Below are 12134 nucleotides of genomic sequence, written 5' to 3' on the forward strand. Positions count from 1 at the left end.
CCCACTGGAGGGTCAGAGACGAAAGGCCAGCATGCTGGGCAGGGGTGGAATGTGTCATTACTTTGGCTGGCTGGGGACAGTGGTCCTCCTGGCAGTGGGGAGCATGAAGGAATGTATGGGGGTTACCACACTAACAGATCTTAGGTTTGCAGAGGGAACCAGTGCTTTTGGCCCTAGTTCAATGCCCCCTGCTGGAGAAAAGCTGTCTTCCCTTTTGAAACTAGGAGTAGGGTGGGACTTGATGCCCTGGGATGAAGTGGGGTGTCAGAGAGTACTGAAGGGGAGAAGCCCCTGGCCAGCGGAGGGGCAGAGGCCAACTGAGGTTTTCCCCTTCAGAACTGAGACTTAACTGAGTAAAGAGAAAAGAAAGAACAACAAAAAAAGTAACAAGTGGAGTGAGGCTGGAGCAGGAGAGCCCGTTACTTCTTGAACATGTCCTGCAGTGGCCCGGGCAGGTACTTGAGCACCGTGTCCAGGATGCTTTCCTCTTCTTCCTCCTCCTCGTCCCCGCAGCCTGCAGGGATGGCCTTCTTGGGCCGGGTCAGGCTCCCCTCACAGGGCTGTTCAAGAGCTGCCTTTTCCTCTGCCTCCTTCTCCTCTTTCTTCTTCAGCCCATACTGGGGGAGGAGGAGGACAGTGAGGAGTGTGACAGGGGTGAGGGAAGGAAAGAGATGGGTCTCTGAGTCATGCACATTTGCTTGATGCAGCTCACAGACACCTCTCGAGCCTCACTCTCTTCATCTGGAAAGTGGGGTGCAGGTGCCATCTTGGTGCTTGGTTCTCAGTAGGTGCTCAAAAAGGTAGAGAGGGTGACTGAAATTTTCTTTAAAATCATACCTGCACTTAATAACTGTTGCTTTTTTGAATTCCAAAAATCTAAACACTGATAGCTTTCTCATAGGCCTGGAGTCAAATTTTGGTGACAATCTAGGTTTGAACCAGTGGAAGACTATTTCTTATTTTATTTTATTTTTTAACAGGGTCTCATGAGGCAGCTTGGACTCATAGTGAGTCCTCCTGTTTCAGCCTCCCCAGGCCCGGGATTACAGGCATGTGCCACCATGCCCGGACTCAGCGCGTCCAGGAGTGGGGCTGGCACAGCATGTGGTGCCTGGAATTGAACCCCAATCCCTGCACTTGCATAAGCAGGTGCGTGGTCCGCTGAGCTATCTCGTCCGCCCTATTTCTAGTTTTGACTTATTGCCAGGTGCTCCCGGACATACACGAAACTGTTCAGCATACGTGGCAGCCCCACATAGCAAGAGTGATATTTAACAATAGTACTAGGTGCTCAGGGCATTGGGGGATTTTCTCCAGCACCCAGAGTCTGCATTCCACACATATCTAAGAGTCTTGGACCTGTAGCACTGACTACCTGCATTATTTTATTGAATCTCTATAGTCATATTTTGAGGAAAGTCTTCCTGTGATACCCATTTTTTGGATGAGAAGAGTGAGGCTCAGAGAGTACTAGATCTAAGGTGAAAGCTGGAATCCCGGGGAGCCCGAGGATAGGGTTTCAGGCACCAGCCTACCCCTCCTCTTCGCTACCCTTCCCGAAATGCTGACCTTGTCTCTGATCTGCTGCCGGACCTTCTCACGCTCAGCCTCCATGCGTGCGTGCTTGGCCTTGCGCTCCTCTTCCTGCTGCCGTAGAGCTTCCTGCCGCTCTTCTTCCTTCTTCTGCGCATCAGGGTCCTTCTCCTCCTCTCCGCCCAACATTTTCCCCATGTCCTTGGTGGCCCCTGTGAGAGTGGTATGGGGAAGAAAAAGGCATCAGGTAGAGGAGATGGACAGGCGGGGCTGAGGTCCCCTTTAACCGGGGTCAGGACCCCATGGGGGGAGGGTGTAGCTGTGGGGGAGGGTGCTGCGGGGCTTACCTCCGAGGGCCTGCTTCATGACGAAGTCCATACTGCTGGCTTTGGTTAGCTCGCCTTAGCCCACGGCTGAATTTGCACCCTGTACTCCTGGTTGACCTGGCTGTGACAGATGTTTCAACCTGGAAGAGAAGGAGGTGGGAGTCACTTGGGAGGGTCTCTGCCCAGGCGGGGCGGAGGAGTTCCATGCACTCACGCTGGTGCAGACGCAGTGACGGTAAGGCTGAGGCTAGTGAGGGGAAGGAAGAAAGAAGCAGTTCATCAAGCACTTGCTGTGTACAGAAACACGTGTGCTGCGGAACCACTTCTGATCTCTCCTGGAAAGCCTTTATCTTGACCACAATGACCTAACTTGATCAAAGCCGGGCGTAGTGGAGTAAGCCTGGAATTGGAGTCAGACAGAGCTGTGTTTTTGTGTCATCCTCATTTGTTATGTGCTATATGGTCGTCAGTAAGTCATTTAACCTCTAAGCCTGCAGTTTCCTCCTGCCTGAGACAGAAACGGCAGCACCTTTTCCAGGGCTACTGTAGAGATTGGAAAGAATCCATCCGGGCCGTGGGATCAGCCCATAATCACCGAGTATTTAGGGCCCCAACAAATCAGAGGTGCATGGAGAAATCCTGGGAACAGCGGCTTGGAGGAGCGCACCCAGACTGTGAAAATGAGACAAATGGAGAAATCTGTTATTTTTATTGCAGCATACAAGTAAGTTTTGTGTTTAATATTGATTTTTATTTTGAATTACACATGGGGAAGGCATTGGAAACATAATCCTCTTAAGGCTCAGGGTCTTCTAAATACCTAGCTAGGGCATTAGAGGCATTCTGTGGTGTTCTCCTTCCCCTCTTCCTGTATCATCAACTTTCCATTTTTATTATCTTTTTATTTTTATATTTTTGCCTCAGAAGATTTTATTCAAATAAAATCTTAATAGGAATCTCAGTATGCAAAGTATATGAAAATGGAACTCTTCCAACAATAATGTTGAGGAGGGGAAGTCTAGAGGCCAGGAAGCTTCGCTGTCGGCTGGCTCCCTTCTTACTCCCTCAGACCTCAAGGCGCACCCCATGCTCTAATTCAGGTAGTTTATTTTTATTTTAGCTACTTGGTTTTAGTGGCTCTTGAACAGACAAAGCCACCACAGGTCTCCTTCCATGTGTGAGTGGGGACAACCATGGGCTGTCCAAAGTGCAGCGTGTGTTGGTGGTCAGTTGAGGCCAGGCCTACTCCCAATGCCTTGGAGTCTTTATGATTTGCTAAGGAGAAAAAAGGAATCCTGGGAAATGGTGGCTGAGAAGCCAGGCTGGATATTGTAACTGGGTTTAGTTCAAGGTCACTGGCTCTTTGGTGGATTTCTCCCATTTCTTTCAAAATGAGAAATCTTATTGGCAGGCTGATGTTTGTCTAGCATGGGGACCAAGAGCTTATCTGCATGACCAGAGCTCTTGATAGGTTGTTTTGGGCTACAGAAAATCATGACATAATGAGGAAAATATCCTCAAGGGCTTGGGCATTAGATACAGTTGGTTCAGAATCCTAGATTTAACACTTCCTGTCTGCGTGTCCCTGGGAAAGATTCAGTTTGCTCCCTGCAAAATGGGGGAATATTAAAGCCACCTCGTGCTGATATGTGAAGGAGAAAAGACACGGATCAAGTGCTTGCAGTCTAGAAGGAGCCGTTGAGGACTACATATTTACACATTTAGGCCAGAAAAGAAAGGCCTTCCAGGAAATGTTAGGGAACCCAGCCTGACTCAGAAATCGGAGTTTGAAGGTTGTGCAGTTCAGTCAAGATGTTTTCAATTGACTCAAGACCTTGAGAAACACCTTCATTCTAAAATTAGGACACAGACAATGTAATGAAGAGATTTCAGGAATGCTTGAGCACATCTCAGTGTATACGTGGATCTCGAGGAATTAGCAGGTGGTGGTGGTGGAAGACGCAGGACTCTAATTTGAGGGGCTTCATATGGGTAGTCAGGACACGTGGGCTTCAGTACTAGCTTTGTCCCTGACTTGCTGCATGACCTTGGCACGTCTCTCTCATGACCATCTGATCTTCTAGCCTTTTGTCCAGGATTTATATTTGAGTAGTTCAGCAGCACGGCTGACTTCCCCACTGTATATCTGAACCACCCCCTTCCTTTGGTTCTGTGACTCTGTTCTTCTTCTTCGATCTCCCATTCTATACTCTCCCTTCCCCCTCTTCTCTTCCTTTCCTTTACTGGATCCTCTTCTTTCTGTCCTCACATAAGCTTATTTCTCAGGACTCTGACCTCAGACCCTGCCTCTTTTTCCTCTCTATACTTTCCCTGGGGGAACTCTTTCATTGTAGATATTTTAAGGAAAACTGACACTGAGACACCTAGACTTCCTAGCTGGGTGGGCTCCAGATCTCTATATACATTCATGCAACAAGTATTAACTTAGCACCTAGTGTGTACCATTTGATGTGTTAGGCACTGGGGATATATTGGTGAACAAAGACTTGTCCTCATGCAGATTATGTTCTAAGGTGGTGTGTGTGTGTGTGTGTGTGTGTGTGTGTGTGTGTGTATGTTCACATGTATATGTAGAGAAACAGACAATGAATAAGTCAAAGAAATACAGTTGGCTTCTTTTGGACATTTACCCCTGGGTGTTCTGTGAGCACCCCTTGAAATCATAATACCATTTGTATCAAACTTTTACTTTTTATGCATTTATCCAACAAACATCAACTGTCTTTGCTACCTGTCCTTAAATGTATAAAGCCCATCTACTCAAGGACAGTCTTATCCATGTTTACATCTCTGTTGCTCAGGGTGACCTTATCTTAGCCTGTTGAGATTACTTAGCCAAACTTACTGCCATGTGGCAAACACAACGCAAATCCTGCATTTCCTCGAATCCTGCTTTCCCATTCATCTCTGTTCTGACATTGTGAGGAAAGGGTCTAACTTGGTGTTTCCAAGTCTTCACTTCCCAAAGTCCTGCTGCCCAGTTCCAGTGTGGCTCTCCCAGCTGTCAAGCATTTGATCTTAACCAAAGGCTAAGAAGTGGTGCTCAGCTTTAACCAATCTCTTGTTCATTCTTTTTTTTTTTTTTTTTTTGTCGAACCTGGGATTGAACTCAGGCCCTTGAGCTTGCCTGGCAAGTGCTTATTCTACTGAGCTATCTCCCCATCCCTGTGCATTCTGTTGAGAGTCTCCTAACATAATTCTTCACTTCTCAAGGTCAGGATGACTCCTGCCCCTCCTTCTCAGCAAGTGACTTTCCTCTTATTTCTTGTCTTGGGGTGTGATGAAAGGGGCATAAGCTCTGGGGTCAGGCCTACCTGATGAGATACTGTCACTTTCTAACTGTGTATTGGTAACTGACCTAATCTCCTTAATACCAAGTCTTCAGTATAAAGTGAAGATTGTGCTTCCACTTTGAAAGGTGAGAAATAATTATTGCATTGTGCTTGCCACATGGCAGGTGCTCAGTAAACAGTGGCGATTATCAAATGGTGCATTCCAGCTGAATGGGTATCTGAACCTTCTCTTCCTAGCTCACTGGGGAGTCCTTTCCTTGATCCTAAGCCAGTCCATCTGCCTGTGCTCTGCTTTCTCTCTTTTCACCTCCTTCTTGGTCCCTTAGCCACCCCCTCTCCATAGGATCACATTTTCAGTGTCCTCTCCATAGGATCCTCTGCTTTTCCAACTCCTTCCCCAAATCCTGCATTCCCATTCATCTCTGTCCTGACACTGTGAGGAAAGGGTCTATACTTGGTGTTTCCATACCTTCACCTCCAGGTCAAGTCCAATTGTACCATGAGACCAGAAACCTGCTGCCTCTGCACTGCCCCTAAACCTCCCTTGTCAGAGCTGCCAGTAGGCTTTCTAAATGTGGACCAGAGTGTTCTCACTGCCCTCCCCTCCTCCTTGTCCTATAGCATCAGATATTCTGCTGCTCTCTCCCTCAATTTTTTCCAGGCTTTTTGAATCTCCTCCTAAGTTCTATGACACAGCACTCTTGTGCATTTCATTCTACTTTTAGATAGATCTCCTTTCTCCCCTGCTAGTTCCTTTCCTTTCCTTTCCTTTAATATGTAGGTGCTTTCTAAGTAATACTCCCTTCTCACTGCATCCCTTTTCTCCATAGAAATCTCATCTGCTTCTAGAGATTTAGTGTCTCTATCTATCTGTCTATCCATCTATCATCTATCTTTTTCTCTCATTCCTGCATATTTAGTTTTCTGCTGCATGTTGTTACACGAATCATCTCCAGTTCAATCTGTCCAAAGATCAATTTCATCCTTGCTCCCCCAGCCATCACTTGTATGGAGGCATCATTTGTTCCACTTGTTTCAAGTGAAAACTCCAGTCAGTAAATCATCCATCCATCCATCCATCCATCCATCCATCCACTCATTCATTAACTCATGATGTGTTCTTTAATCACCTGCTTTCTGCCAGACACTATTCTGGGTACTGGGGTCATGACAGAGAAGACGGAGTCTCAGCATTCCTTTTCACAGCATTCGGTTGGCTGGGAAGATAAGCTGTGCAGAGTAGATCACATGAGGCGCTGGTGAGTGCAGTTGGGATGGGAGAGTAGAAGGAGAGGTTGGGAGGCCAGAGCTTCGCAGTGGTTCCTGCATTCCTACCCTCCTCTCTCTTATTGCTGCTAATGTCTTTCTTCAGGAATTGGATGTTCAGGGCCTGGAACTTCCTGGAGGTTCAGGGCTTGGAGGGCTTATTTGGGGCCTGGATTTGTGCATGACCTATAACACTGTTTTTCCCTTAGTTCTTCTCTATCCTGTACATGGGTCTTCAATTAATCTTCCTAAAGGGCAGATCTGCTCATGCAAACATACCATACAGTGGCTCCCCACAACCTTGTTAAACCAAACCCAGTGTTTGTCCTGGCCTTCAAGTCCTTATAGCTTAGTACCTACCATCTTTGCCTTTCATTCCTCTTCCCTAGTGCTGGACCCATGAAAGCCAGATCTTAACATATCTTCTTTCCAGATTCCTTCCTACCCCAGCATTTGTGCATGTGATTTCCACCACCTTGGAACCTCTTAGCCTCATTTTTCACAGCACATATCCTAGTTCTACCACTTGTTAAATGACCTTGAGTGACTGACTTAATATTTTTTTTCGCGTGTCAAATGGAGACAATAACATACATGTCAGGAGCCAGTTGTGAGCATTAAGTGAAATAATGCAAAATCCTCACCAACTCTGTGTCTGGGACTTAATTGGTGCTCCTAACAACTCTCATAATCACTATCATCATCATCATCAGCAGCAGCAGCATTGTATTTCCAGATCTCCCTGGCACGGTGTCTTTATAAGACCCACAGCACTTTCTAGAGCAGTACGGCCTGCCATCAGCTCATGCCTTATCTGCCTTCATAGCTTTCCCTTCCTAATCATTCTGTGTACTTCTCAGGGCAAGGTCTGTATCTTATTCTTTTCTCTTGTCCTCAGAATCCACCACAGAGTTGATTTCAGGATGTGTTTGTAGAGTTGAATTTAATGCTGTGTCAGAGCGAGCGCGTGCACGCGTTCGCGGTATGATTCTGCATGTCTAACTCTGACCTCCGACATCATGTGAGCGTTTGTGCTGGGGTATGCAGGTATTTTGCCATGCGCCTGTAGGAGTGGGCAGGTCCGGCCAGTTGCCTGCAGTGGAGGATTTGGGCCTGGCCGCCAGGAGGCGCTCTTCAGCGCTTCTGCGGGATGCCTTGGTCTGTCCCTGCTGGGGAAGGGTGATGGTGGTGAGGGTGCTGGACGGGGGGAGGGGAGGCGGGGACAGAGCGGGGGAGGGGTGGTACAGCAGCAAGGGGTTCCCTGCCTTGTGCGCGCCCAGGACCCAGGGCAAGTAAGTCTTCAGTTTCCTTCCTGACTCCCTCTGACTCCGTCCCAGTCCGAAGGCAGCGGAGACACCTGCTACTGCTTAGCCAAATGAGCCCCAGGCAGTTTAGGGGACCTGGCCCCTCCACTGACAAGCAGACTCGGCACCCGCAGTGTTTGTCCTTGTAGCTGTTTTCTGTTTTTATGACTCAAGTCTGGGATATATTCACTGCAACTCAATTCAACACTCGTTTGTTTTTTGCAAGAGACTGGATGATAATGGCGGTGGCAGACACGGGGATGTCCCTCTACGCCCCCACCTCCACTCCACGCCCCCAGGAGGAGAAGCGTTGGGGGAGGGGAGGGGACCGCGGTGGGCGGAAGAAGGCAGCTCGGGCTGAAAAGCGGAAGCGGCGGGGGTTCACGTCCTCTCTCCAGAAGAGGAGCCTCTGGAGCCTCTGGAGCCTCACGGAGACCAACACGCCCAGCACCTCTAACCCGAGCTCTCGATCGGTCACTGAGAGCCCCTCGTTCTCTCAGCACACAAAGCTGAACCCCAAGACCCAGCCCAGCCTCAAACTTTGCTAGGGGAGGGGGCAGAGTGGGACAAGTGAGAGCAAAACACGAAAGACACCCCCCCAGAAGACCCCCGAGAGCCGGCGTGTGTTGCTGAAGACTTGGCTTCTCCAGAGAAGAGGACAAATAGTCCCCTTGGTCCCCCACCCCCAATCGACATTTAGGAGCTCCTCTCCACCACCTTCGGTCTGTTCGCCTCCCTTCCGCCGCCCTCTGAGTCACTGGGGAGCCCGAACTCTACCTCTAAGGGATGGCTTCCTGCGCCCGCCGGGGCGGAGAGGGCCCCTGCTTCTCTGGGCTAACCACAGCGCGAAGTAGCTGAGATCGACGTCCCCCGCCCCAAGACCTGGGAGCTCGAAGTTGTTTTCTGGATTCAGACTTGAGTCTCCCGCCGCATTCGGGGCAGTCCGGGTTCTTTGAGAGCCAGACTGCTGGCGGCTTCTGTAGGGGTCTCCGGCTGCGGGACTCACGCCTCGCCCGGCAGCCCGCCCTGCCCCCCACCCCTCCTCGAGGCGCGGAGCTGTCCTTTCAGTACCAAAAGAACGCCCGGGAGATCTGCGCTGCTGCCGCGCAGCCCCAACCCCAGCACCCTGGCTGTCTTGGGGAGCTCCCCCGAAAGCCGCACTCCCCAGCTTCCCAGGCTATCCTGCAGCCTCAAGACGGGAGCCTAGACCCTGTTGCCCGCAGCCCAGCCCCGCCTTCCCGGCCCGCGGCCAGCACCAACCTGGCGGTCCCTGCAACCGTCTAAGCCACTGCAGGGCTCCGGCCCGACTCAACGAGGCGGTTCCTTCTGCTATTCCAGCTCCCGCCGCCGCCGCCTCGTGTAACTCCGCCAGCGAGCGAGCTGGGGCCACGGCTGCTCCCGCGGGCGGCTGCCGAAGGCGCCCTCCAATCACGCCCCTCAGCCAGGCCCTGACGCGCTACCGCTCCCCTTCCAGATGGGAAATTCAAATCTCTCTCCTTCCATCTCCCATCCTCCACTCTTCCCCCACTTTCTATCTCCCTCTCCCGTTCTCCCTCTTTTTCTTCTGTTTTCTATCTCAACACTTCATTGTTCCCCTTTTCCATTGCAGAAACCCCCTTCCCACCCCATCCTCCTGCAATCAGTCGTTCTATCCACAGCTTCAGGGATTGTAAGCGTGCTGCTTTGAAGGGGTGGTGGTGGAGAAGCAGAACTCAGAGGTCCCTCTTTCAGAAAGCCCTCCTTGACTTCTGCAGGCAGAATGAGCACACTGTTCTTGGGGCTCTTGCCACCTGTGAAAGGAACCCTTGTATCAGCCATTCTCTTCCATCTGTTTGTGTCTTGCCTGTGAGCAGTTCCAGGACCACCCACCATCACATCATCTTTGTACTTTTGTCACCCTCGTCCAGCTACATAAGTGCTCAAGAACAACTGGGGGATAAGTATGAACAAGGTTCTTACAGGCATCACAAGCTCAACTGCGGATCCAGAGGGAAAGGTCTGCTGCAAAATTGCAGTAGGTCTTAGGTGAGTCACTCACTCATCCCCTCTAGATCTGTTATATTATGAATGAGAAGGAATCCTTTGGCAAAGTTGCCCTAGGAGACTACTTCTTTCCCTCCTATGCCCAAGGAAGGAAAGGGATCTCCAGGAGGCAGGGCAACAGCTCCCATGCCCAGCTTTTCTTCTTTCCCTTACACTCATTCTTTTCTTTCCTGGTTTTGGTACTAGGGATTGAACTCAGGAGCTTGTGCTTGCTAGGCAGGCATCAATCTGGGTTATGACAGGTTATGACTTTTGCTTCTGGAAAGAGATGGCTTCCTTCCAGAGAGGGAACTGCAAAAGCTGCCAAAGAAAAGGATCTGCGAGAGGAAGGAGATGTGACTTTGTTCCAACGAGGGGAACTGCTTCTGTCTGCATGGTCACAGGAGATGGCTAGAGGGAGAGATACTCTCAAAACAGGGACACTCACTTGGAGTGCCATCTTCTGAAGCTCATCTCTGTCCTCTTCTTAAGAGCTGGAAGGCTCTGCAGAAAGAAGACCTTTCTTTTATGGCTGAGTGCTTGCTTAGCACTGTGTTAGTCCATCAGCATAGCTCGCTCATTCTTTGTTATTTTTATTTCCTACAGTAGACATTGGGGGTAGGGAGGGAAGGGTGCTATTTGATTAGAGTGACTTAGACTTGCCACTAATGCCTGAGGGGAGTTCTGGGCAGAAAGATCTGACATCATGTCATTTAAAGTGCCACAGTTCCCCTCTGTTTGTTTTTTCCTCCCTCCTTTCTTTGTGTTTTTAAAAAACATGCTCAGTAAATGGGATCTGGCCAGTAGCACTCTGGCTACAATTGGGATTTTTCCACAATTGGCAGTGCTTTTGATATGGTTGTCGACCAAGCTGCGCTGAACACTCAACTGAGGCTTCAGAAATAACATTGAGCTCATTTCTGAGCACCACACTTTAGCGTGGACTTTGTTAAGCTGGAGAAAAGTGTTGCATGGGGTAGGCATCTGGAAATCAGAACAAAAGAAGAGATGTGGAAGGATTTCATGTGGAGGAGAGAACACAGAGAGATGGTTAGTTTTGGAGGACTGGTGATACTTCCTTGACTTATAACTCCAGCACTTAGTTGGTGCTTGGAAAAATGAGTGCCAAAGAACTGCTTGTGAAATGGATAAATAACTACAGCAAGTAAAGAGGAGTACTACTGCTTTTTACCACAGATGAAGATGGAACTAGGGCAATGAGGGAAAGGTAAAGGGAAGTAGACTTTAAGAGGAAGCGCCTCCCATCAGTGGGAGCTCCAGCCACAGGATAGCTGTCTCATGTGAAGCCATGAGGCCGTAGATTCCTTGATCTGGAAGATGGCTATTGGGTAAGAAGATGGTCCAGGTGACAGAGAAAGCTCCCTTTGAACACACACAAAATTGTGTGTACTGACATGAGGTACAGAAAAACTTATGGGCCAATAGAAGGGCAGCTCATTCAATTGCTGGCTTCCTCTGGTTGAAAGATTAGGGGTGAATCATAACACTTTCTCATAACAACAATAGCTTCCATTACATATCAGGTATTAATTCTGGTGCTTTTCTCATTTAATTTACATAAGTTCTTATTTTCAAAAAGGGGAAAGTAAGGCCCAGGGAGAGAAGTGGGTCTTTAGCAGAGCTAGGGTTCCTGCCCAGACTTGCCTGATGCTGAGCACTATGGTACTTAATTACACTGGACCCCTTCTCTTCTGACACATGCCGAAGCCTATGGGAATGCAACTTTCACTCTGAAGATTTTCTTACATTGACATTTGTAGTCATCTCCATTCCTCAGTTTTGTTTACACACACACACACACACACACACACACACACACACACACACACACAGAGCTCAACCACGAATTTGTACCAAGTCTCCACATCACATTGCCAGCATTTCCTTCATATCTAATCCAGCCTGTCACTAGTGAGCACATGTGTGTGAAAGCACAAACAAGCCCGGCTTTGGTCCATGCTTAGAAGCTTTGTAGACACCTTCTAAGAGTGATCCTGTAAAATATCGATGTGGCTATGCTTAAGGTATCTTATCCTGGCAGGTGCTGAATTTATACTTTTATTTATGAGCCCTGGGAGCAGGTACAGGGAGGAGACAGATTTGTCAAATGATATGTATATGCCTGAAATGTTCACTGGGAAGCAATTCAGAGAGCTAATATTGGTACTTTGTGTGAGGACCAAAGAACAATGTGGGCTGTCACAGACTGTGACTGTGGTGACCAAGAGAAGGGCTCACATAGGGCACCTGTCCAAAGGTCATCTTCTTTCTTCTTTACAGATTCCTTGATGCAAAAGGCACCCTGCATGCCATGTGGGCAGTGAGGAGGTGTCTGGGATGCATGGGAA

The 12134-nt window shown here is 49.0% G+C and overlaps 1 protein-coding gene across 1 annotated transcript; it reads right to left on the bottom strand.

The window, feature by feature from the left end:
• Window positions 1–391: 391 nt before the first annotated feature.
• On the bottom strand, window positions 392–9173 carry Cplx2 (complexin 2). The gene is made up of 4 exons (XM_004632306.2): window positions 9004–9173; window positions 1881–1999; window positions 1570–1745; window positions 392–617 (listed from the first exon to the last, which is right to left on the bottom strand). The coding sequence occupies exons 2-4, from the start codon at window positions 1909–1911 to the stop codon at window positions 420–422; spliced, it is 405 nt and encodes a 134-aa protein (XP_004632363.1). The 5' UTR covers window positions 1912–1999; window positions 9004–9173; the 3' UTR covers window positions 392–419.
• Between the last annotated feature and the right edge of the window lie 2961 nt (window positions 9174–12134).

The sequence above is a fragment of the Octodon degus genome, unplaced genomic scaffold (genome assembly GCF_000260255.1).
Source record: "Octodon degus isolate 3935 unplaced genomic scaffold, OctDeg1.0 scaffold00048, whole genome shotgun sequence".
In the NCBI taxonomy this organism is placed as follows: Eukaryota; Metazoa; Chordata; class Mammalia; order Rodentia; family Octodontidae; genus Octodon; species Octodon degus.

Coding starts and splice junctions, on each gene's coding strand:
- Cplx2 (XM_004632306.2), bottom strand. CDS start 1,911: ATGGACTTCGTCATGAAGCAGGCCCTCGGAG. Junction 1,746..1,880: donor CATGAAGCAGGCCCTCGGAG/GTAAGCCCCGCA, acceptor CCACTCTCACAG/GGGCCACCAAGGACATGGGG. Junction 618..1,569: donor GGCAGCAGATCAGAGACAAG/GTCAGCATTTCG, acceptor CTCCTCCCCCAG/TATGGGCTGAAGAAGAAAGA.